Genomic DNA, 26,393 nt, shown 5'->3' with positions numbered 1-26,393 from the left:
TTTGGACTAGTTTTATAAGGAGAATTAATAATTTTACTATTAAGATCCTTAACATATGATAATATGTTTTGTAGTATCAACCAATCTGCTGATGGAATGTCATATTTATTCTGAATTTGTTGAATGTCGAATACTACTTGATTCTCTATACAATGTTGCCAACAAGTGAAGTTTTTCCCCTCCCATCTAGTTAAGATAATATTATGAATTTTATTGAAGAAATTCTTTGTAGAGCTAAAGGGTATTATCAAGTCTAGCCAAATCTTAATATCCGTGTTAGTATATATAAATCTTCTGAATAAACTGTAAATATTATTTATATAATTTAAGTCTGTTGGTTTTGTTATATTGTATTGAATATTAACAGTCAATATGTGCCACATCCTATTATTTTGTTCATTTAATATACAATTTTAATTATTTCATTTTCATTTAGAAAAATAATAGTGTGCAATGTTTTCCATGCTGAAGACTAATTAGGATCTATCCAATTAATGATAGTTTTTAATATGGAAGCTTTTATGTATGAGTCTAGATCTGGAAGTTTAATTCCACCCATTTCCCAAGATCTAATATGATGTGTATAGGCTATTCTATTTCTTTTTGGATACCAAAAGAAAGTTTAATAGAATTTTGTTTATTTCAAGATTTTCTTGTTAGGTACTATAGGAATAACTTCTGCAATGTAATTAATTTTTGGAAGTATTGTCATTTTTATTATTTGTAATCTGTCTTCAAATCTCGAGAACATTTTATTCCAGCTTACTATTAACATTTTTATTTTATTAATTATGTTGCTATAGTTTGACACTGCGGTGGTGGTGCTGCGGTAGCGTTGTCGCCTCACAGTTAGACGTTGCCCGTTCAATTCTCAGTTAGAGCGTCTTCTGTGTGGCGACATGCGTGAATGGGTGTTCCTTCATTGAAGGTTGTGCGTTAGGCCTGGCAAGCCGGCACGTAAAACTCTACTGCCAATCATTAGCGGACCGGAGTTCCGCTGTGGCGACCCCTAACTGGGAAAAGCTGAACGAACGAAGCAATGTTGCTATAGTTTGTGGTTAACGTAGATTCCAAATTATCACACAGTGTTATTCCTAAATATTTTATTATGGGAACTTGTTTTCCTATCACAGAATTTATAGTTAAGGTAAAGTCTCTCTTTTTATTCAAATATATATAATTAGATTTTCCCTTGTTAAATCTAATGCCTGAAATATGATAAAACCGTTCCACTATTTCATCTAGTTATTGTACTGATTTCTCCGAGACAGGTAACGTGAGTAATATATCATCAGCAAATAACATAATTTTTGAATTGAGTTGACCATATACATCTATGACTGATATAGTAGAGTTGTGGTGTACTAATGAGGCAAATAATTCAATTCCTAAGGCAAACAGGATGGGAGACATCGGACATCCCTTCTTTGTACCTTTGGTTATTTCAATAGCCTTTGAGGTAAATGGCCCAAGTTTTACATAAGCCAAATTGTTTTTATAAATATTCTTTATTAGAGTAATAAAATTAGTAGGAAATTCAAACAATTCTAAAGCCTTAAAAAGAAAATCCCATCTCAACGAATCAAAGGCTTTTTCTATATCCAAAGCTACTATTAGAGCTTCTTGGTTATTTCTGTTTAGAAAATCTGTGAGTGTTAGAATTCTTTGTATATTGTCATGTGTGTGTCTTTTATAAATTAATCCTGTTTGATCCTCATTTACTATGTGTGTCAATGATTTTTTAATTCTACTAACTAATTTTGACATGAAGATTTTATAATCATTAAGTAGAGATATTGGCCCATAAGAATTACACTGTAAAGGGTCTTTGTTTTATTTTATAATGGGTGTAATTAAGGAGTACCTCCATGAAATTGGAGTTATGTTTTGTGCTAGAATTTCATTCAAAGTTTTGTGAAACAATGATATTACAGAAGATGGAAATATCTTATACAATTCATTAATTATTCCATCAATTCCAGGCATTTTATTACTTTTACTTTCCTTGATTTTTTGAGTAATTTCTTTTAGATATATTTGTTTCTGAATGTCTAACTTTAATTTTTCTGGTATCACCTTTACCTTTACTAATTTCAGGTCTAAGTTAGATGTATTAGTTATATGTGAAGTATCATTATAATGGTCAGAGAAATGATGTTTAAATCCGTCTAGTATATCATTTATATCTGAAACCTTTTTGTTTTTTTTTCCTTCCTTCATGTATAATACTTGTAATATTATCTTCAATTGAATATTTTTTTAATCTTATTGCTAAATTATGCATATGTTTGGATGATACTGCATAGGAACTAAGTTTTAACCTTTCTACAGCTATATTAGTTTTTTGAGTTAGGATTTCATTATATCTTTTGTTTAAGTCTTGCAATGCTTTTTTATGATTATTTTGTGTGTAAGTAGATGAATTAATAGTGAGATCTGTAATTTGTTTTGAGTAGCTTTTTAATAAAATTGGTAGGTATTGGGTTGAAAAGTAGAGAAGCTGATGAAGGGCTGATGTGATTCTGAAATTATAATGTCTTGTTTTGTGTAATATAACATGACAGTAATAAAACAGGAGTTGAGTATACAGACTAATAAATACTAACATAGACTTAAAGCAATGCACAAAATAAACAGCATGTGTTAATGTACAGTAAAAGTAAACAAAAACAGTATTTCAGATGGTTTGGGATTTCAGGTCAAAGGCACTGTTTGTGATAAAAATCAAGTAGCATTCTTAATTCCTAAAAAGATGGGAAAGTAGAGATACTCCAATCTAAAAAATTATAAACCTCACAACAAAATGAACTTTGCAGGAATCCAAATGAGCCTCTTAAGATGCAACTGGCTAAAAATAAACATCTGCTAAGCCAAGCTAGGTATTTCAGACATAATATACTCCTCAGACAATCATGGGCTGTATTTAAATGGGAAACAGTGTGGCTGGCTACCTACAACTAATGGTAATGATGGCATTCTGTTTACTGGAATAATAAAAAAAACAGAAAGAAAGTGTTCTGGAAATGGTCTTGGCAACCTGTGGCAGGGATCTTAATTGTAAGTTACCAGCCTACATAACAAACATCTTCCACTTCATGGCAGATTTCCACTTTTTGAGTTTGAGAACACCCTTGTCATGCTTTGGCAAACGCCAAACTTAAGACAGAAACAAAATTATCTCATCAGGAACCTGACATAATAGTGGCTGGAAAAGACATGTAGTTCCAAATGATTCCACAGAATCGAAGTTAGAGCATAGGTAAACCTGCTGCAAGAACAAATGCTAGATGTTTAAACAATTAAATAAATCATTAATATCCAAATTCATCAAACACTGGATGGGGAAATTGTGAATTCCAAATGTTGTTAACCACAGAGATGCAAAAGTAAAAAGCATCATTTAATGGCTGGAGTTCTACAGATCCACAAAAATGACACAAAGGTTACGTGACAACAAGTGGCTGGATATCATATCAGCAAGAAAAGATATTGCTAGGTATCACAACAAAAGTCATTTGCCTCTTAGCATACACAGTGCTCCTGGCGAACTGCACTTTGGAGGCCCTTATGGAAACATGTACCATTGTTCTTGTGTTATCTTATACCTTATGGGTTTGTCATTGATAGCAACATCTACATACTGCAGGATCTTATGAAGCTCCATTCATTAATTTTCATTCAACAATCAAGTAAGTGACTGCCAAAGGTCACAAATTCAAGAGAAGTGAATAAAATATAATAAATAAATATTCAAGTACTACCACAATAGACAACAACAGGCCTTACTCACAACACATCCCCTGTAGGTTATAGCCCAAAGATTACTGCATCTTGATTTACATGCAGAAGTTACAGCCCTAACTATAAAAATAAGTTTAATGACTAGACTGCAGTTTATTTTTTAAGTGTGAGATGCCTCTTTCACATTATGTGTGCACAGCTTCACTTTAAGTAAGAAATTGGGATCTACTCTAGAATGGGTCAACGTCTTTCTGTTCTATTTTGTCCTTAATACCCTTTGCTGAATACATATTACATATAGGGTGTTTTGCATAATGTTACCCAGAATGATAGCCATCTGTTTTCCAGATTAGCTTTCTCACCTGAGTAGTAGTAATTCACTGTTTGCAACACATCCTTGATAAGCTATTAAAACTATTAAGCTGTTTCAGAAGCATTGCTAGGGTAGGGCCAGCAGGGCAATCACTCTGGGAGCAGAGTGTTGGGAGGGTGCAATCAACCATCCACCATAGTGTTTGGTTTTTTGTTCATCAGTTGAAGAGATACGTGGGAGGGGTCCGGATATAACTGTAATAACTCGAGAGAGATTGGGTATTACAGTGATTTTTTGTTTCATTTTGCTCTTCAGTGGAAAGGGATGAGCATGGATGTAAATCCGATTGCTACATTGTAACCACTGGGTTATTACAGTGAACTGTTTTTTTTTTCTTTGCTCTTCTGTGGAAGAGTTAGCTGGGGAGGCCATGGATATAACTGTAATAATGCATTCGCTAGAATGTAGTGATCAGGTTATTACAGGGAAGGTTTTTTTTTTTTTTTTTGCTCTTCATGAAGAGCGACCTGGGGTGGGACAGTGTCTTGTGGTATCAGCACAAGGCATGAGCTGTTTATTAATAAATCTGCAAACTGACCTATTAGTTACAAGGACTTGAGTTTACAAGTGCTCACACACAGGAAACATTTACCAGCGCATCCTTTATATCAATTCCATTGGTCAGGACAGCCATTTGGTATCTTACACTCCTTTGAACCCATGTGAATGGCACTGCTCTCAGGATGCTTCATTTCATGCGTACCATATAACACAATGCTCCCTAGCATTTTTAAGTGTGCAAAAAATAGCCTGTATCACTGCCCTTCTGTTTATAAAGCAGATCTGTGTTTCAGGTCATTCTCTGCCATTGTAGCCTGCTTCCTATGATGTTACAACTATAACACTGTCTTGAACTTTACTTTCTTTTTTGGCCTAGTCTAGTCCTGCATTTTTGTTACATTATTATAGTATATAACAAGACAGATGGCAGTGAGACTAAACTCTGTGTGAAACATTGTGATGGAAGTAGGGAAGAGCATGGTGGTTATCAGAACTTAAAAATGGTTACAGGACTAGATGCTTACATTGATTGACATTATCTTAGATCATAGATCATAGATCTGATGAAGCGTACTAGTGGTGTATGTGAAAGCGCTTATCCTGTTTTACCTTAATCTGAATAAACTTTACATGGAATATACGTTTCTGGTGGTCCTTTGAAGTTTCGTTTATACATTGCTGCAGCTTGGTTCTTACTTGGAAGGATCTTTGGGTAACTTTCCATTCTATTTCTACTGCATTGTTTGACATTATACTTAGCAGTCACTGATCAACAGCCCGATATGCAGTGAATTTGTAATTTCTCAGATAAGGAGTTAACAGTGCCAATGACGATGCAAACTACGTATGTACCACTGCTCCATTCACTGTCACTGAATGTGGTCTGTTTAAGTGCTATTGGATTACAGCCTTTGTTGCAACTTACAGAGCTTTTTATATGGAAAATAGAAAAGTACACATTACCTGTTACTGCTATGTATAATTTAGATCTGATGAAACTCTGGCAAGGGTGAAAGCACTCATCTCTTGTTTTGACTTAATAAACTGTGGTTTAAACAAGCAATACCAGCTTGAATCATATTTTCTTATTTTTAATAAGAATGTAAAGAGATCTTTGATAGAGATCTTACATAACAAGTTATGACAACAGTCTATTTTAGTAATTCATTTGCTGATATCATTCTTGTACAAATAATTTTCCCTTTTTTTGCTTCCTTAAGGAAAGTGTGTAGTACCGCTAATGATGGAAAACTATATTTTCTTGTTACCAAGCTATGTTGTCAGCCAAATAACCCATCTTAGAAGGTACAAGGACACCAGAAGAACACAAGCAATGAGACAACAAGCAAATTTCAACTAGGCAGCCACCTAAGACCAAGCTTAAACTCCAAGCCATGGAGCTGAATGGTAACTCCACTATGCTGCCCTATGACTAACTATTATTACTTTAAGTTGGAATAACACCTTGATACCATTGAACTGTTATTATTAAGAACTGAGTACCCTTTTCAATTCCTTATATTAATTTATAGTAATATTTTGTGAAGTCAAACTAAAAGTACATAGAACCATAGCTAGGTCTAGAAAAAATAAACAGGCACAGGATACGGCACGGTATCAAAAAACATGTGTAAAAATAAAAATAAATAAGGTACCGAGCCTGCAAGGCTAAAAAGCAAAACAAATTTTATTAACCAAAAGTACAGGTAAGCACTTTTGTGATTAACTTATCGCTTCATCAGACAAACTAGTTGAAGGACAACCAACATTTATATTCAACAACAGTCAATACACTGTTAAAACCAATTAATCAACTTTTAAAGAGACATTAGTTCAACATATAAAGAAATCGTGTAGAACTATCTAAAATACCCTAGTAAATATGTATTAAAAATAAGTAATACATAAACTATACATAAATAATATATAAATTATATATAAAAATAATATATTAAAATTCCTACTTATATGTATATAAAAACATAGGTTCATAGGTTCATAATAGGCTATCTGCCCTACGGCATTTATAAGCCTAGCCAGAGTGTGTTTGGCTTTCGCCACCCATTTTAAATGAATTTTGCTATGCCCTTTTTTGAGGTTAGTATAATGTGCCTCTGTCTAACAGTGACACAGAAGTGATACCTGGGGTAAACCTATGATCTTCCATCCAAGATTCCTCTTGAAGAGAGTCAATGAGGGACTCTGCCTAACCTGGACTGGGATTTTATTCAAGAGTGAAGGGAGCCTCTGGGTTATGAATCTGTCCCTCCAGCATGCCCTATTTATTTCAGTGCTGAGGTTCAAGTCTCTCGAGGACATAGCTCAATGGGATTTGGATTTTCTGAGATGCAGCATGTCCATTAATTCCGGGTTGGACATGGCTTTATACGTCAAGCACAGATCACCTCTGAGCAGGCAGTATGCCACTGAGTAGAGCTGGAGTTTCTTTAACCGGACAGCATATGGCATCTGTTTGAGCCCTTTGATCCTCTTGGTGAGGTACTTTTGGGGTCTTTCCAGTTGCTGCAGGTGTCTGGAAAGATACATCCCAAAAGGGGCATTGTACTCAATTATGGGCCTGATGAGGGATGAGTAAAGAGGCACGATGACCTCTCCTGATCTAGATGTGAATCCCTTCATGATTAGGTGGGCTATATAAAATGTTTTTCTAACCACTTTGGCCACATGGTTTTCAAATGAGAGATTGCTATCAACTTGGGTCCCCAGGTCCCTAATTACTTCTTCCATACTTAATGGATTACCACCTATGTGGTAATTTGTGGGCACTTTGTTTTTGCCAAAGGGGATGACTATACACTTTTTGGCATTTAGCTGAAGGCCATGGCTCTGGCACCAGTTGTCTGTTTCTATGAGGCCCTTTTGTAGGATGCTTGTGTCGGCTGGAGAGTCGATTATGGTGCCTAGTTTGCAGTCATCTGCGAACTTGGTCAGCCACAGTCCTTCCGTGTTGGCCTGTACCTCCGAGAAATATATACCGAACAAGAGCGGTCCCAGGACTGAGCCTTGTGGGACGCCACTTGTAACTGGTTTGGAGTCTGACATGGCTCCAGCAATTCTACCCATGTGGGTTCTGTCCTTGAGCCAGTTTGCAACCCATCTAGTGACATAGGGGTTTATATTTAAGCTGGTGAGCTTATCTATAATGCCCGAGTGGGGTATTGTATCAAAGGCTTTTGCGAGGTCCAGGTAGGCTGTGTGGACCACATTCCCCTCGTCAATGGCCTGGGTGACTGTTTCAAAGAAATTGACCAGGTTTAAGAGGCAGGATCTGCCCTTAACAAAGCCAAACTGGGTAGGATCCAGTGTCTGTAGGTCCCCAATATCTTTATTTATGAGGTCCATGATGATCCTTTCCATAGCTTTGCAAACCAAGCTAGTCAGGCTTATGGGGCGATAGTTTCCAGGATCCGTTGAGGCACCACCTTTGTGGAGAGGGACCACTGTTGCTGTATAACACTCTTTGGGTACATATCCTGTAGTAAGACTGAGATTGAACAGTAGTTTTATGTTTGGGTTTAGCTCTTCTTGGAGTTCATGTAGGATGCAGCCTGGGATGCCGTCTGGTCCCATTGATGCTGTGTTTTTTGCTTTGGAGAGGGTGGCTCTTACCTGAGCATCTGTGATGTCAGGGGGGGCAGCACTCTGCTGGGATAGATATTTTCCCTTTTGGTGGGGGGGGGAGAAGTTTGCGCTGAACCTGTCAGCTAGGATGTTGGCAATGTCTGTGGGTTTGGTGTATTTTTTGTCATTTTGGACTAATTCTGAGCATATCTGGGAATTCCCACCCAGGTTCCTAACATAACTAAAGAAAGCCTTGTGATTATCCTTAGTGTCCTGTGCAATTTTTCTCACGAAGCTGGCCTTAGACGATTTTATGAGTGCCCGTAGTTTTTTGCTAATACTGATCAGAGATGCCTTCCCTTTTTGGGATTTTGCTCTACCATGTAGTAGCTTCCTCCTTCTATTGTATAGTTTGTTTATGGCTGGGGTCCACCAGACAGGATGCCTGCCTTTGGAGGATTGGGTCTTGGTTTTATTTGGGATTGCATGATCCTTGCATTCCTGAAGGTGTTCATAGAATGCAATTATAAAGGACTCTGCGGTCTGGGCCGTATTTTACACAGGCCCAGGGGCTTTGAAGGATTCCACCTCGGTTTTGAGGAGTGTGAAATTTGCTTTAGAGAAGTTTTTCACTGTGGTTTTCTGGGCAGGGGGTGGGGTTGGGATGTGAATATCCAGTGAGATTAGTTTATGGTCTGATCTTACCAGTGAGGGATACACTTGTGGTCTGGAGCATAGAGCCCCCATGTTGGTGATGATCAGGTCCAATATGTTTTCCCCTCTTGTGGGAGTGGTAACAAGTTGTTCCATAGCATTTGAGTTTATAAATTCTGGGAACCTTTGGGCTAGGGTGTTGGAGCTAGAGTAATGCTCCCAGTCTATGTTTGGGTAGTTGAAGTCGCCCAATATAATGGTGTTTGGAGAGACCTTCATATTTTCCAGTGTTCTCAGGAAGGCCGAGTGGGGTTCCTGGGTTTTGGAGGGTGGTCTGTAGCAAGCTATAAACTGGAAGGCAGTTTTACCCACTGTTAGTTGCGCATGGATAGTCTCTGATGCTTCGTGCTGTGCCACCAACCTGGAGGTGTGGGTATCTTTGATGAATATTGATACGCCCCCTCCTTTTGTGGTTCGGTCCAAGTTTTGGGGCCGAAAAGCATGGTATGAGGTATAACCTGGTAGTGCTGGGGTGCTCTCGGGAGCTTTGAACCAGGTTTCTGTTACTGCACAGATATCGATGTTCTCCATGCTAAGGAGAGTTTTGAGTGAATGCATCTTGAGGTTTAGACATCTGGCGTTGAGTAGCATTACTCTTAGTTTCTTATCCTTTGTGATACCTATAATCCACAATCAGTGTTTTAAAGGGCGTGACTTCAGAAAAGGCTTTAATGTGAAGACCCCATTTAAACCTGGTGGTTTCTCGGCATTAAAAAGCAGAACCCATTTCTGTTCAGCCCCTTCTGTCCGATTAACCAAGTCACCACCTCTCATACTAATGTATAGAACCTATAAAACCATAAACCTAAAGGTGTGTTTAGAACCACACTGCATAACATGTTGTGCTAAAGCATTTGTGTCTTTCTTATTCTTAATGTCTCTATAGTGTTCAAGAATCCTGTCTTTTAGACATCTGTTCTTCTTTCCTATATAAAAAGCATGACACACTTGGCAGAAAGCAAAATAAACTATGTTCATTGATCTGCAATCTGCATAAAAGTCCAATTCTATTCTAAACTCTAGGATAGGATGGACATAACCTGGCAGTATGAATGTATCTACACACTGTACACCTCCTGCATGAGAATGTACCCAGTATACTGGATTCAACCCCAGCCACAAGTTGTTGAGCTTTATAACAAAAATGTTTTTTAAGAGAATTGTTGTTTCTAAATGAGAATTGTAGTGTCTCACCTATAATTCCTTTTAACCCATCTATGGTATGTAATGTACTCCAGTTTCATTTAATAATCTCACACTAATTATTAATATCACTTGAGTGTGCAAAGAAATCCTGACAGTATCAGTGTTCAGTGCAGAGATGTTGGTCATGGTGGTTACCACGCTGTCTGTGAAATAAGGCTTGCATCTGCCTGCCTGCTCTTTCCAGGCATCATGTATACATAAATCAACTTCAGCTTCTTTATAGTCCCTACTTAAAAATTCTTGCTTGAGGGATCCTAAAGCCAATTGTGAGTTTAAATCATTGTTGTGCATCCTCATCAACCGATAGACCTGACCTTTCAGTACATTTTGTGTAACATGACTAGGGTGCATGCTATTCTTATGTAAATATCTATTCTTTCTGGTAGGTTTTCTGTATACACTTGTGGATGCATTTTTCAAATCCATTTTATTAAGTCTGACAACTAAACATTTAACTTCGTCAAATGAATAATTATAAGTAAATCTAAGGAATTCAGTGGTAGTATGCATATAAGCAATAAAAGCCTTCAGTTCATCCAAGGTGCCATGCCATAATAAAAACAAATCATCCACAAAATGAACATATCAAAGAATATAATGAATAAAGTCAGCAAAATAACCGCTAACCAAACTGGTAGATGCTCCGTTATTTACGTAAATGGAGTAAAAGCAAGTTCAATGTGGTAAAAACGGAGTCAAAGCAGGAATGTCCCAATAAAATCCACGTTTATTCTCAATAAAACCAATAAAACAGGATAAGCGCACTTTCGCTAATATAGCTTCTTCAGATCCTTATAAAACCACTATTATAACATACATATATATAGCTGGATTCAAAAAACGTTTTACCCAATCAAACTTCATGGTCAAGTAAATAAATCCTTAAAGAAACATCTCATATTAGTGACTTACTACTGCATACTACTACAAGGTTACGAAGATGTAAGTCACACCTTCCTCTTTCGAGCCCTTGAAGTTATAGTCCCCAGTGTATGTAGAGGAGACATCAGGAACCACACTGAATCCAGAGAGAATGCATGGATTATAACGTTAAGGGCTGATAGAGGTAAGGGGCTTAATGAGAGAGCATCCATAAAACCTATATTGAAAAAAACGTCGTAACATAAAATGACTATGAAATGTGTGTGTGCACATAGATGCATATGTATGTTTTTTTATATACTGTATACATATATATTTTAGTTTATATACATATTGTACATATAGGTTGTTATGTCAGTAGTTTTATTAACACAAGCACTTTTATTAACACAAGCACTTTTACCTTGTAGTAGTATGCAGTAGTAAGTCACTAATATGAGATGTTTCTTTAAGGATTTATTTAATTGACCATGAAGTTTGATTGGGTAAAACGTTTTTTGAATCCAGCTATATATATGTATGTTATAATAGTGGTTTTATAAGGATCTGAAGAAGCTATACTAGCGAAAGCACGCTTATCCTGTTTTATTGGTTTTATTGAGAATAAACGTGGATTTTATTGGGACATTCCTGCTTTGACTCCGTTTTTACCACATTGAACTTGCTTTTACTCCATTTACGTAAATAACGGAGCATCTACCAGTTTGGTTAGCGGTTATTTTGCTGACTTTATTCATTATATTTATATTTTTTACTGCTGCCATCTGGAGTGGGAATATGCAACAGGCTACAAGTATAGAACTAGACTACAACCCCGAAAAAAGGGACAGAATGGCAGATACCTTGCAACGAAGGTTTATTCAATATCTAGATTGTACCAAAAGTGTTTCCTGGCAGTTCGATCTACCCTCCACCTCTGACGACATCAGTGGTGCGCCAATAGATTTAGAGAAGATGCAGAAGGCGTTCGATGAACTGGAAAAGGATTTTGTACAACTCAAACGGTTGCAGACACAGGGGCTGCATCTTCAGTATTGCCTCGATAGGAAGATTGTACCGAGGGGACTGCATGTGTTCAACAAGCCTAGTCAAGGCACGTATTATCCAGCGCTACTCACCCGCTGGCAGCAAATCAATTTGGAGGTGAGCCGCAAGTACTTAGAACTTTTAATTGACTTTTTCAGGCCTGAAGAGGCGCGATTAACTGATAACATTAAAATTAAGAAGCAATTTATTTTTGACAATTATACACACGCAGTGATACAGCCACTATTCGAGAGCCTGCTCGATGGTGTGGCTGCCCTTGAGCGTAAACTGCTAAATCAGAAAAAGAATAAGATTTTACGAGATACCAACGATTTCAAATTGGGCCATATATTCATGTGGCCCAGGCATGGTCATGATACTATTGAATCACATACTGTTAATACAATGAATTCTTCCAAACATTATAGATATGGACATGATACTATGGAAGCGAATGCAGTTAATGCAATGAATTCTTTTAAACATCGTAATGCTATATATAGAGACATTAATGAAATGAACACAGTTAATAATGTCAATGTGGCAAACACTGGTACAGCAATGACAGACAATAGTTTAGTAGCTACGAATGTGGTTGAACAAGTGCCTTTGGCTGTAGTAGACAATGTGATACATGAACCAGATTTACCAGATGTTTCAAGTGTAGCAATTTCTGATAATAATATTAATGGGTGCCAAGCTAAGGCAATAAATAACTTATACCCTGAAGTACAGATTTTTAAGAATAGACCTGTTGAAAGTGTTGTGGAAAGTGTAGTGAGACCAAAAACAGTTAATAATAGATCTATAGAAGGAACCTTAGATATAAGTGATGGCTTTTCTTTTCTTTTACCAATGCGCATGGACAGGGGTCCGCGACGGTCACGCTCAATGAGCCGAGGCCGGCAAAAAAGGAAGCTCTCAGGAGAGTTTATCCCACACCAGACCCAGAAGAAAATGTGGGGCAAAGACAGCAATCACTAGTCTGTAATATCTCTTCATATGTATTATCAGATGCTGAAATAAGCCAGATTTATTAAACAAAGGACTCAATTTTATACCTAAGAGTCAAAGTAATCTTACAGATATTATTACTGATTTAAAAATTTTTTGCAGGAATGTTATGCTAAAACTGATATATAAAATACCTGGAGAGAATGTACAGCATTTTAGGTTTAAAAACTTAAGCAATTATGTTCCTATAATTCATCCACTGATAGATGCATATTTGAAATTAACGGAAGATGAGTTATTCAGGTACTATGAAAATAGGCCCATACATAATAGACGATATGGGACTGATAATCTTAGTTAAAGTGAAAGACAATGGCTTAAGCGGTTACAGTCACAGCAATCAATTACAATAAGACCAGCTGATAAAGGAGGCAGGATGGTTGTTATGGACATGGATAAATACATCATCTCTTTAGAAAAACTGTTGAATGATAAATTCTATAAGACTATTTCTAAACAAGAAGTAGATTCCGTCATTCTGTATGTTGCAAGTAGTTTGACGGATATTTATCACAGTGGATTGATAACGAAAGAAGTCTATGAATACCTTACAATTAGGGAGCCCCTTATACCGCAAATTCATGGCCTTCCTAAAATCCACAAAGATTTGAATGACCCACCTATGAGACCTATAGTCTCTGGAGGTGGATGGATAACAGAACATCTCTCAGTATATGTGGAAAAACACTTGAGGCCTCTATTGGAAAAAAGTGTACATGTTCTAAAAGATACTAAATCATTTTTGCTCCAACTATATGACTGTTTAAACAAGGTCACAAATATAGAAAATACAATACTGGTCACGCTTGATATACAGTCTTTGTTTACAATTATTCCGAATAGTTTAGGGATAGAAAATATCACTAAATATTTGAAGAATTACAGTGATTTTACTACAGTGCAAATAGATCTAATAGCATACTTCCTTGAGCTGATATTGGAGAACAACCTCTTTATATTCCAGGACACTATCTATAGGCAACAAGATGGGGTGGCAATGGGCACCCCATGTGCCAACACATATGCTAATATATTCTTAGCTTATTGGGAAGAGACTACTTTATTTAGGACAGATGGATTTAGAGAACATGTTATGTTCTATCGAAAGTTTGTAGATGAACTTTTTATTCTGTGGCATGGCAATGAAAAGGAATTAGATGTATTCTATAGGAAAATAAATGATCTTACTGATTATCTTAAATTTACCATTCAGAGCTCCAGGTTTAGAATAGACTACTTGGATTTGTATATTGAAAGATTATCTGATGGTTCCTTTAACACTGGAGTATATCATAAGCCCTGCTATCGGAATAGTTTACTAACAAGATCAAGTATGCATCCCAGTTTTGTGTTCAGAAATATTATCAGGGGTCAAGGAATGAGAGCCTCTAGGCTGAATCCAACAGAAGTAGGATTTACAAATGAGCTTGCCAGTTTAAGAAATTGGTAGATAGAGGCTATAAAGAAGGAGAGATAGATGAGCAACTGGCAGTAGCAACTAGACACAGGGAAGGTACAGCTGCACCATATTTTGGTCCGAGTACAGACACACACAGGGAAACTCTATATAATAAACCATCTATAGTTAAGATCTCTACTTTTTACACTAGTGATAGAGTAGAACTGAGTAATATAATTTCTAAGAATTGGTCAATATTACAGACAGATGTAGACATAAGAGAGGTAGTAGGTGAAAGACCCTATTTCCTATATCGTAATAGGAAGAATCTGAAGAGAATTCTCTGTCACCCTAAGAATAAGGAAGTACATGATGATGATTTACACACTAAGCCATGTGGACGCTGTAATTTCTGTCAGTATATAGACACCAGGGATACTTTTTACCACCCAGACTTAGGCAGAAATTTTAGAACTTCAGCCAAAGCAGATTGTATGACGTTTAATGTGATTTATTTAGCTGTGTGCCAGCAATGTACCTCTTTCTATGTTGGAAAGATAAATAGGATTTTTAGAGATAGAATACGCGAACATGTATACCACATTATGAAACAACTAGAAAACAATGCATTAGCTAAACATGTTAAACAGAAAGATGTAAGTCACACCTTCCTCTTTCGAGCCCTTGAAGTTCTAGTCCCCAGTGTATGTAGAGGAGACATCAGGAACCACACTGAATCCAGAGAGAATGCATGGATTATAACGTTAAGGGCTGATAGAGGTAAGGGGCTTAATGAGAGAGCATCCATAAAACCTATATTGAAAAAATGTCATAGCATAAAATGACTATGAAATGTGTATGTGCACATACATGCATATGTATGTTTTTTTTTATATACTGTATACATATATATTTTAGTTTATATACATATTGTACATATTTGTTGTTATGTCAGTAGTTTTATTAACACAAGCACTTTTACCTTGTAGTAGTATGCAGTAGTAAGTCACTAATATGAGATGTTTCTTTAAGGATTTATTTAATTGACCATGAAGTTTGATTGGGTAAAACATTTTTTGAATCCAGCTATATATATGTATGTTATAATAGTGGTTTTATAAGGATCTGAAGAAGCTATACTAGCAAAAGCGCGCTTATCCTGTTTTATTGGTTTTATTGAGAATAAAAGTGGATTTTATTGGGACATTCCTGCTTTGACTCCGTTTTCACCACATTGAACTTACATATCAAAGAATATGTTCATAAAAAGCATTGTTCTGTAGGACATTTGTAGTTTCCCATTGTACTAAAGCCAAGTTGGTGTAGTTATTGGCACAGGCAGTGCCCATAGCTATGCCAACTTTCTGCAGAAAAAACTCTTTTTCAAAAACACAAACATTGTTCTCCAGTACTATAACAAGGGTCAAACAGATAAGTTTCACTTTATCATCTGAAAAACACTTTTTGTCATTGAGAAAAGCCCTAATGTTTTCAACACCCCAGTCATTAGGAATAACTGTAAACAAAGACTAAATGTCAAGTGTAACAAACATAAACTTATCTACGATGTTAGCACACCTAGCATATAATCTTTCTAAAACAGATTTGGTGTCCTTCAATATGGTATCACAGTCTACTTAAAAGGGATGTAAAGTTTTTTCAACAAAGATGGATATCGGCTCTGTACACCAGCCCTTTCCAGAAACTATGGGCCACATGGGTGAACAGACTAAATCCTTGTGGATCTTTGGAAGGCCATATATAGTTGAGATCAGTGGATGGTCAACATCAAAATATTTAAAAATGTCTTCATTGATTAAACCTGTCATTAATAAATCAAAAGCTAAAAATGAAACATTCTCAATTACGCCATTCATAGTGTTACTACAAATATATATATATACATGGTCACATCATAAAGTAATTTCCTCATCTATTCTACATACAAATTTTTGTCTAATACTACTATGCTACCACCTTTATCAGCAGGTCTAATCTCCACTGAGTGCATCTCTTTTAACTCATTAAACACAGCAAAGCCATCTTGTGTCATATTACAGAAGTTTGGTTTGGTACCTTTCTGAATTTAGTCACAAAACTGTATCGCACATGAGTCAATAAAAACTTGTACTTTAGGGTGCAGTGCTGGAATAAAAGTACTCGGTTTTCTAAATACATTCATTTCAGAAAAGGCACTACCCTCAAGCATTGTCTTTAATGTTAAGGACCTACCAAGTAATCTGAGGTCTTTAAGTCCTTCTGTTGGGTCTGCTCGTCTAGCCGGGATAAACGATAATCCCTTATTAAGTAAACACAACTGAGCTGAAGTTAGTTCAACAGAAGAAATTTTGAACACCAAACCTGTATTCAAAACTGACGCTTTTTCATGGTTTGCTGCATGGTGTCCGTACTCTGTATTCGTTGTACTCTCCCCTTCCTGTCTTTACTCCATGATCTATTCCTGTAAGGCAGGGGATTTGGTAAAGAAAACTGTGCTGTAGTGGTCTTCCCTACTAAAAATTAATGCTGCTGGTGCTTGTAACTGAATCTGGTGTAACTGTTGCTATAAACAATCCAAATGCAGAGTAATGCACCAGCGGAGGCAGGAACCAGCGTAATTAAAGTAAATATAAAAAGTTCAGTCACCATATACGCTGTTCCTTACGGCAATAAAACGTATTCACTATTGCAATGGCGTAATATTCAAACCATTAATCACTTCAAGAACTTCTGAGAACGTAGAAATCTTTAATAATGAAATAAAGTAAGCGCTTTCGCCAACAGGCTTCTTCAGACTTTGATAAAATTATATAAAAAACAAGCTCTTATAAGAACTGTCATGATTCCTGATTGGTTACAAACTTAGCAAAATTTGCGCTTAACAATTTAAAGCAGAACACACAAAACTGGTCAAGCAAGTCCATATTGGTGCTTCATTCGTAAGAAATCTTATACTAATAGTTATCCTATATAGTGCATAACTACTGAACTGATGCACTATGTTGCTGCATGATAAATGAGCAATCTTAAAATTAAATTCATACAACTAAAACTCATAAAACTAAGATGCTATAGAACTGTTGAAAAACATTATAATAAATGATAACTACACAAAACTGATGGATGCTTAGCCTGTGGTCAAATGGCTCACAACCAAAATAAAAATTCACAGCCATAATAACAATTCAAAACTTACATCAAGGTGTCATATCTGTATAAAATCCTTACGCTCTAATTAATTCATCTAAAAGGTCTGACCATGTATATACATGTGGGTAACATTCATACAAAATAATTAGTAAATACCCTATAAAAACTATTTATTAAAAGCACATAACCATAATGAAATCCCAAGATTAACTTGTAGGCATAATGGCTAAACGAAAGACATCAAAAGATTCTTTCACTTAAATAGTCACATCTAAGGGACATAGCCATATGTGTATATTAAAAAGTATGGTCACTTGTGTCTACATATTCTCCTATTTTTAAGGAAGGGTTTAATCTGGACCTTGTCATTGAGGCCAGGTGGTTCATCAGCACGCCATCTAATTATCCACCTCGTCTCACATTCCAGAGTTCGGTTGACAAGGTCACCTCCTCTGAAGCCTTGTGTAATTTTTTGAATAACAAAGAAACTAAAATTATGTCCTGAACCTGCTGATTTATGATGTTTAGATAGAGCATTCACATCTGAGCCTATCCTGATCTGATAACAATGCTCCCTTATACGTTCTTTTAATGTGCGATTTGTCTTCCCAATGTAATAGGCAGGGCAAGAACTACAAACTGCGACATAAACAATATTTCTGCTTTCACAATTTGTGTTGGTGTGAAAATGATAACTACGACCTGTAATAGGATGTTTAAACAAAGTGTCTGTATTAATAAAAGGGCACTGATTACACTTTCCACAAGGCTGTGTGTTAACATCCGTGTCTTCTTCCTGTGCATCATTAGTAACATATCTTGGTCTACATAAAATGCTCTTCAAGTTAGGATGATTCTTATAAGTAATGCTTGGCTTAGGACCTAAGATGTTACATAACTCTCTGTCTGAAAGTAAAATGTCCCAATGTTTCTGCATGAGTCCTTTTACTTCCAAACTGACCCGACTGAAAGTTAAAGTTGCCCTCACTTCCCTTTGAGATGGTTTTACTGCATTCTGTGCTTCTATCTGGTCCATAAAATATGGTCTAGCTCTGTTCAACCTCAATGATTCTACTGCAATAATGGTATCATTTATGTCTTTTTCACAGTAACCCCTCTCTATGAATCTCTGTTTAAGTTCCTGTACTCCTGATTCAAAACATTGTTCATCTGGGTTGAGTCTGGACACTCTCATAAATTGTCCTTTTAGAACATTTTTAAAAACATAGAGTGGGTGCATACTTTGTTTAAAAACATAGAGTGGGTGCATACTTTGTTTAAAAACATAGAGTGGGTGCATACTTTGCTGTTGCTATATCCACTTTGGAGTTAATAATAGTGGCATTTACCGGAGATTGAGGAATATAATGCATACTAGAATGAGTAGAAGCACTAGTAGAGGCATTGGTGGCTTGTTGTAAATGAGCGGGTTCTGCCAAGTTCAAATTTCACGATATTCCCATTCTCATCTTTGTCATGGAGTTACCAGTAACCTCTGGACATTCTTTAGTTGGTTCTGGCTGTAGGTGATTGACAGCAGTACTCTCCAGTTGTACAGCTGCTTCTCTCTTTTATATATAATTTATATATTATTTATGTATATTTTATATATTACTTATTTTTAATACATATTTTCTAGGGTATTTTATATAGTTCTACATGATTTCTATATGTTGAACTAATGTCTCTTTAAAACTTAATTAATTGGTTTTAACAGTGGATTGGCTGTTGTTGAATATAAATGTTGGTTGTCCTTTAACTAGTTTGTCTGGTGAAGCAATAAGTTAATCACAAAAGCACTTACCTGTACTTTTGGTTAATAAAGTGTTCTGCTTTTTAGCCTTGCAGGCTCAGTACTGTATTTATTTTTATTTTTAACCATAGCTAGCATCTGGTGCCCTGTGCAGTTATCAAAAATGATGCCTCCTTGAAGAAGGAAAAAAAAAAAAGAAAAGAAAAGAAAAAAGTAACTATAGCAAGCTGCTTGCAACAAACATAACAAGCAGAGAACATAGTAAGTACATCAGTGCTTCACCTGTGACAGTATCAGCATTCATAAAACAATGTCAGTATTGTACTACCAATGTCAGTATTGTACTACCATGCCACTACAACCTGCAGATCTTACCCCTAACAGCTGTCTCATTCACCCTACCTTAGTTACAGCTCTGCTAGTACAGAAAACTGCATCATCAGCATGTCTAACTTCTAGAATTCTGAATAGTTCTCAGCTAAGGCTGAGAATCTGTATAACAAGGCAGCTATAGCTGCTCTGTCAGCTTCATCATGGACAAACCACTGCAACCTCATTAAGCATCAAATAGAGCTGACATTGAAAAAGAAATAACTTCTTTACAACTGCTTTTCTCATTCATACAGCAGCAACTTCATAACTCATAACATCTTTCTTTTTTTTCTTTCTTTCCTTCTTAAACTGGTATTTACCTACCAGAAATCTTAAATTTGCAGGACAGCAATAAGAAATTTCCACCATCATGGAGATGTCCTACTATTTTACAGCTATATTTCTTTTAAATGGAATAAACAAATTACTGTTGATAGAGTGACACCAGTTTGGTCCAGCAAAAAGTAACTGAAAATATTTAGCTAAAAGCACTTACTGCAAAATGCAACACTCAAAGAAACTATCTTTTGCAAGAGGGCAAACCTCCCTGCACCCCCAAAGTTAAATATGCCTATTCCAAGGTCACACAACAGTGAGAAAAGGGAATTCTCTACTTTCAACTATACATTTTTGGTGAATAGATGTTCAAGCTGAACTGCCTTCATCATATTGGCACATTCCCAAACAATCTACCTATGTATTTAGATCCACCAATGTACTTCTGTAATTAAAAAAAAAAAAAAAACGTTTTTTGTTTGTTTTTGCCTCCGCTGCCTGCTAACCATCAGATGAAATCTAACCAAGAGGAGTCATTATTGACACAATCATCAGGAGTGGTTTGATGATTTTGTTGTTTTCTCCCTGGCTGTAACTACACACATACCAGGCAAGACAGCATGGAGGGGGACATACAATGAGCTGACCAAAAATGACAGCACATGCAGTGGTTTCCCCAGTCTCTACCAGGCACACAGCACCTGCCTCCCCCTGGGAGAGGTGAGCAAGCCATACTCCTTCCTTCTTCTTCTTCCACGCCTGGCTCCTTTGGTGTCAGAACTTCTAACTAAATAGGGTGTCCTAAGCCACAGTCAGAACTCCATCCATCTGTGCTCCAAAGCTAGGCTTCGGGAGCTAAAAAGAGTTACACTTACATTACAGGTTTTTTTTCATATGTAATTATAAAAATGGTCATAATCATGCCTGAAGCTTTTCCACCAAAAATTAAGGTCCAAAAAGCTGTAAAAAGTTCTGTTACTGATGATGAATGTTGTTCAATCCCTGAGCGATTTGTGGATATTAACACTGGGGTAACTACTCCCAGTCTCACAGCTTATATTCTGATTATACCGTATATGACTTCCACTCCCCCTTTCCATTTTCCTTCATCTAATTGGCTGGCCTGAAAGGAATTAATATTTGCAAAAAGCTGTAGATGAGTATAAATGTTGTTTTGTGATTCTAAGAACCGTATAGAAGGCAAGTCAATTTCTTAGATGTTTACTCTACATTGATTCTACGTCCTGCATATAACAACTGCACATTCTCATCTTTACTTATTTCTTTTTCTGAAAACTTTACTTGCTATTACTAGTTTTGATAGTACTATCATTCTTACATTTTTTTCAGCTCTTCTCCTAATGACTCAGAAAATGGGTGCCAGCCCCGCTGAAAACGCAGTTAACAAAATATAAATAAATGCATGTACACATAAGTAAGCAAATGTAGTGGATTGTGATCACGTCACCCATCATAATCAGCTTATTATCTGTTCAAGACATGGGATGCCAAGAAATTCAACTTGAGAACGAAGCTCAAGAGGTGAATCCTGGCATCCATGTCAAGAACACATAATAAAGGGTTATGACTGGATATCCAGTTATAATTCTTTGTAGTGCATGGAGCTTTACCTGCTTCATGTATTACTAGTTACAGAAAAAAAGGGATAAGTGTTTTGCTGGTTTGGAAGGCTATAAAACAAGGGTCTATATTATATGAATGAAGTTTAATAACTTCGAATACCATATGATTGACACCATATGGTTGAAGTTATAAAACTTTGCATAGTTAAAAAAAACTAAAAGAATAAACCCTATCTAAGTGTTGTAGGTAGGTGGTCAAGCCCCCATGCACCCCCCACACCCCCCGCTCTTTAAATATACCAACTCTGAGACTGCACTATAATGCAGTAAAGGAAAGACTTTCCTTTACTGCACTGTGGTGCGATCTTGGAGTTGGTATATTTAAAGAGTGGGGGATGGGCTGCTTTAACCCATTAGGTTACTTTTTTTTCTTTTTTTTTAACTATTCGAAGTTTATAACTTCAACAATATGGTGTCGATCATATGCTATTCAAAGTTATAAAACTTTGTCCATATAATATAGACCCATAAAACATTTAGTGGTCATTCTCAGAAAGGCAATAACACACACTCTAATGTTACAGAAAGTCAGGGACATATTACTGGCACAGACAGCAGGTAGAAACAAATCTGTTTTTAATTCTGCAGTTGTCACTTGCTGAATAGTACTGGCAGATTTAACTGCCTAGCACGATACTTGATCTTAACAACTGAAGAAGGGGGTGCTTAACATTTGTTAAGATCGGGCCTTGCATTACAGAAGTGTTTAACTGATTTGTCCTTTTCCAGATATCAGAGCGTAATTCCTGCACTCCATGTACTACAGAGTTATTATGGTGATGTTCATACATCAGAACGATGCATAAGAAGAATATCTTTTTGTTCATTCTGAATTTGTAATCAGTGTGTTCTATGTATTATGATAATTGTTTTGAATGTGAATGACATTCTAAGAAATCTTTGGGAGCTGTGAAGAATTTTCTTAAAATGAAAATCAGGATACAAAAAAAAAAAGTTCAAAATGTCCCTGCCTAGATCCATTATTCACTCGATGTCTGTATTCAGTACAAGCAGCAGCTGCTAGGTCTAACGGCACAAGCCGCAGAGCAGCACCAGGTTTCTAAACAAGAAGAAAATGTCTGTTTTCATACCCTTGACAGCCACATGATTCTCATAACCTCTGTCCATATGGAACAGAAGACACTGGTCGACTGGTAGTCATCTGCAAGAGAAAATGTTCACATTCTCCATAACTTAGTGGGGTTTGCAATAGTATATAACACTATGTTAATGCAAGGCTTGATGCACATAAGCAGAAGCATAACTAGGAATGCACAAGGAACATCACATGACAATTACTCAACAAATTGCATTACAGGAAATGTTTGATGTTTTCCATGCTTTGTTTACTAATACCTTATATTTAATTCACTGACTGAAGAATCAACTCGCCAAGTTAAACTGCTCAGGATCCTCTGGGAGTTGGGGCTTGACAAAGTGTAGCTAAGGTGTTTTTCATTGCCATGTTCATGTTTTTGTACATCTTTAGAGTAGCACTTACAAAACAATGTTCTCTGTGGCTGAAACCCAAATAAAAGTTTAGTTTACTTAGCCAAATTATACTTCTTAGGAATTTTGTTAGTATTTGCCAGTATTCTTACAAAAGATGTCATATAAGATGGAATATGAATCATTTTCCCCTCTACATTTTGGAACCGAATATTTAAAAATCATATTATTAATTTGCTATATTCACATTTCTACATATCAGAAAAAACATACTCTTTTTCCATTCATGCATAGCATGATTACTTCAGATTAAATTGTAAGCAGGATCTATTCAGTGCAATAGGACTTCTGCCTGATAAAGATTGAAAGCCATCAGAGAACAAAGCATCACAAATATGCACACACATGCACACACCCAAACAATGAGGGGGGAGGTGCACATATTTTGAAACAGCAACTTACTTTAATGCTTTCATCAGGCCTTGTGCATGCCACGGCTGCACCCGAGCATTAACTAGTGAAGAGCGTTTTAATTTAGAGGAGCAAAAGGGTATAGAAGCACTATTCTTAGCCAAAGCAGAGAAAGGAATGCTAGAACAGACAGAGAACCTCTTAGAGCCATTGGTACTGGGAGAAGAGCAGGCAGGACTAGGAAGGGTTCCAGGGTACAATGACGGCACACAAGCAAGGGACCAGTTTTGTATCTCCTCGGCATTAGGGTAGTTGGCTCCATTGAACATAACCAAGGGATTGGAAAAGCGACAAAGCTGTAGGAACAAAAAAGGTAAATGAGTTCAAGGATTAGCAAACAAGGATACAGTACACACAAGAAAAAAAACAGGAGTCCTAACAAGATTAACACTTGTGTGATTTTGTGTATAGTGGTGAATGAAAAAATAAAAATATACAGCAATATAAGTTAATCTATTAGATAAATGTAATCCAAAAAATGCAGACACTGAAATGACCTGTTTTAACTGTATTCTAATCCTATGTTTCCAGACTGTGCTAACAAATGTCCAGTTGCTATAAAACTGAATTTGGATTGCAATATACAGTTGCCTAGGAAGGTTAATATATACATTTTTTGCTTGCCTGGGTCTCACAAAGAAGTGCAGGTAGCAGCTTATGTTTTTTACCCTTTTTGCCCCTGCTGTATGTCAATCACCAGCCCCTCTCCTGTTCAATCAGCCCATTCATTCCCTTATCGCTACAGGTAAGGGTCAGCTAGGAGGGGACCATCATTTTAATGTTGATTAGGGGTTGTTCAAGATTTTTCCTTTAATGGCCTATTCCTCCATATACACTCAGTGAAACGTGGGAGGGGGGACTATGCAATGGGTTGATTGTACTGATCTTTCATTTCAGCAAGGGATGGTGTAAGCATGTAGCCACACCCCCAAGCCTGAAGCACAGGAAGTGACTTCCCTAGTCTCCACCAGTGAAATCGCACTTCCCTTGTGCTCTTTGAGTGCCCGGTAAGCAGACTATGACTCCACTCCTTTCTTACTTTGCTTGGCTCCTCCAGCGCTATGGCCAATAATCAAACTATGGTCACCTGGGTCGCAGTCAGGGACCCATTCCTTGGCATCACAGAGCCAAGCTACAGGAGACAGCTTATGAGACTGAGCTCCTTTTCATGTTTATCACTTTTCTGACACGATTTGCACAATTTGATTTCTACATTTACTCTGTACTACTTACTAATGAAAGGCATATTAAAAAGGAAAAACAAATGCATCAGTATTGTATCTCCTTATCATTTCAAACAGAAGTGTTTCTGGGCGGCCACGGTGGTGCAGTGGTTAGCATTGCCGCCTCACAGCAAGAGGTTCTCCGGTTCGATCCTCGGCTGGGGTGCCTTCTGTGCGGAGTCTGCATGTCCTCCCTGTGGTCGCGTGGGTTTCCTCCGGGTGCTCCGGTTTCCTCCCACATCCCAAAGACATGCTGCAGGTGGATTGGACACTCTAAATTGGCCCTAGGTGTGCGTGTGAGTGTGCCTTCTGTGGAAGGTTGGGCGCCGGGCTGGCAACTCGACACCGTAAAACTCCACTGCCATTCAATGTGTGGACAAGGCGATCCGCTGTGGCGACCCCTAACCGGGAAAAAGCCGAAAGAAGAAGAAGATTTTCCAGAAGTGTTTCTGAGCGTTGTTGATATGGGAAAAAACTAAGCTGTAGAATGTAGGCTATTTCACTTAAGTGCAAGATGTCTGTCAACTAACTATTTTATGAAGAATTTAAAGGGTGTTTAATGGTGTGTATGTGAAAAGTATAATGCGGTTTTTCAATATCAATGTCTCAGAGAACAAACACAGTATTCATGCCCTCTAATACAAATCCTGCCTGTTGCTTTTTAGTTGTGACAATCAAACAATTCAGAGTGGTCAATATACCTTTAATTCTTATTAATACACACCAGGTAACATGTTAAGTAGCAACAGTTAGTCCATTTTCATGCTGTGGTAAATGACTATGACTGTTCTAATGCTTTCACACTTAGTTACAGAACAAAACTTTAATACTGAATGAACAGAAACAAACTATCCACTCCAAGAGAAATATTCCTTCAGTCCTTGTTTTATGATTAAAATTGTGCAAAATGTATGACACACAATTCTTGTTGAACATTTCCTAAAAATGTGCAGAATATTAGCAATATGTGTCTTTTCAGGGATAACTTTCACCAAACACACTCAAAATTGGTGTGAACTCTGCGGCTGGATTTACATGCTGTACTCGGAACATGTTTTCCATTCTATGGCAAACAGTAATGCATGAGTAGAGATGAAAACAGTGATTTACTCAGTTTATGAAACACATAGGAATACCTTATTCAAAGCATGTTATCCCACTGTAAAAAGTTATTAAAGGTCCAACTTTACCCCCTACAATTTTATTATTACTGGTCAGACTTTCTTTTTTAAAGTAAAGCATTCTGAGTTCATTTATCAACATAAAGGTCAAATTGCTAGCTGACTTTCAGTAGCCTACAATGCAAAGATTCTAACTGTATGCCAAACCTAATTTTGTGTTTGTGACAAATGTTCATATATTTGCACATAATTACGTATCAGATGGGGTTTGAAAAACTTTCTGTACTAAGGTACTTGAATTTGAGTGTTAAGTATACTGTGATATATTACTTAGTGATGTATTTTCCATGATGTACAATAGAATTTGGCTAACACTAAGTACCACTAAGTGTCAACTGAGAAATAAGAGCCCAGATGATCATATTGGCTTAAAATAATAATTACCATTTAAAATGTCAGCACCAATCACATAAATATGTGATACAAATGAATAATAC

At 36.8% G+C, this 26,393-nt stretch overlaps 1 protein-coding gene across 3 annotated transcripts in view; it reads right to left on the bottom strand.

Annotated features, from left to right (window-relative positions):
* Window positions 1-26,393, bottom strand: part of LOC122816610 (regulator of G-protein signaling 11-like) — a 1,281,503-nt gene that overhangs the window by 86,701 nt on the left and 1,168,409 nt on the right. Inside the window, exon 18 of one of the 3 annotated variants that reach the window (XM_044089514.1) lies at window positions 23,544-23,848. The exons of 1 other annotated variant lie outside the window; for it this stretch is intronic. In XM_044089514.1, the coding sequence (XP_043945449.1) occupies window positions 23,544-23,848 (305 nt within the window). The remainder of the gene's footprint in view (window positions 1-23,543; window positions 23,849-26,393) is intronic. One more of the 3 variants, XM_044089516.1, reaches the window with a different exon arrangement.

The sequence above is a fragment of the Protopterus annectens genome, chromosome 12.part0, assembly GCF_019279795.1.
Source record: "Protopterus annectens isolate FY-2018-M chromosome 12.part0, PAN1.0, whole genome shotgun sequence".
NCBI classification, from domain to species: Eukaryota; Metazoa; Chordata; order Ceratodontiformes; family Protopteridae; genus Protopterus; species Protopterus annectens.
The sequence above is the reverse complement of the archived record's forward strand: the minus strand, read 5'-3'. Positions and strand labels throughout refer to the sequence as shown.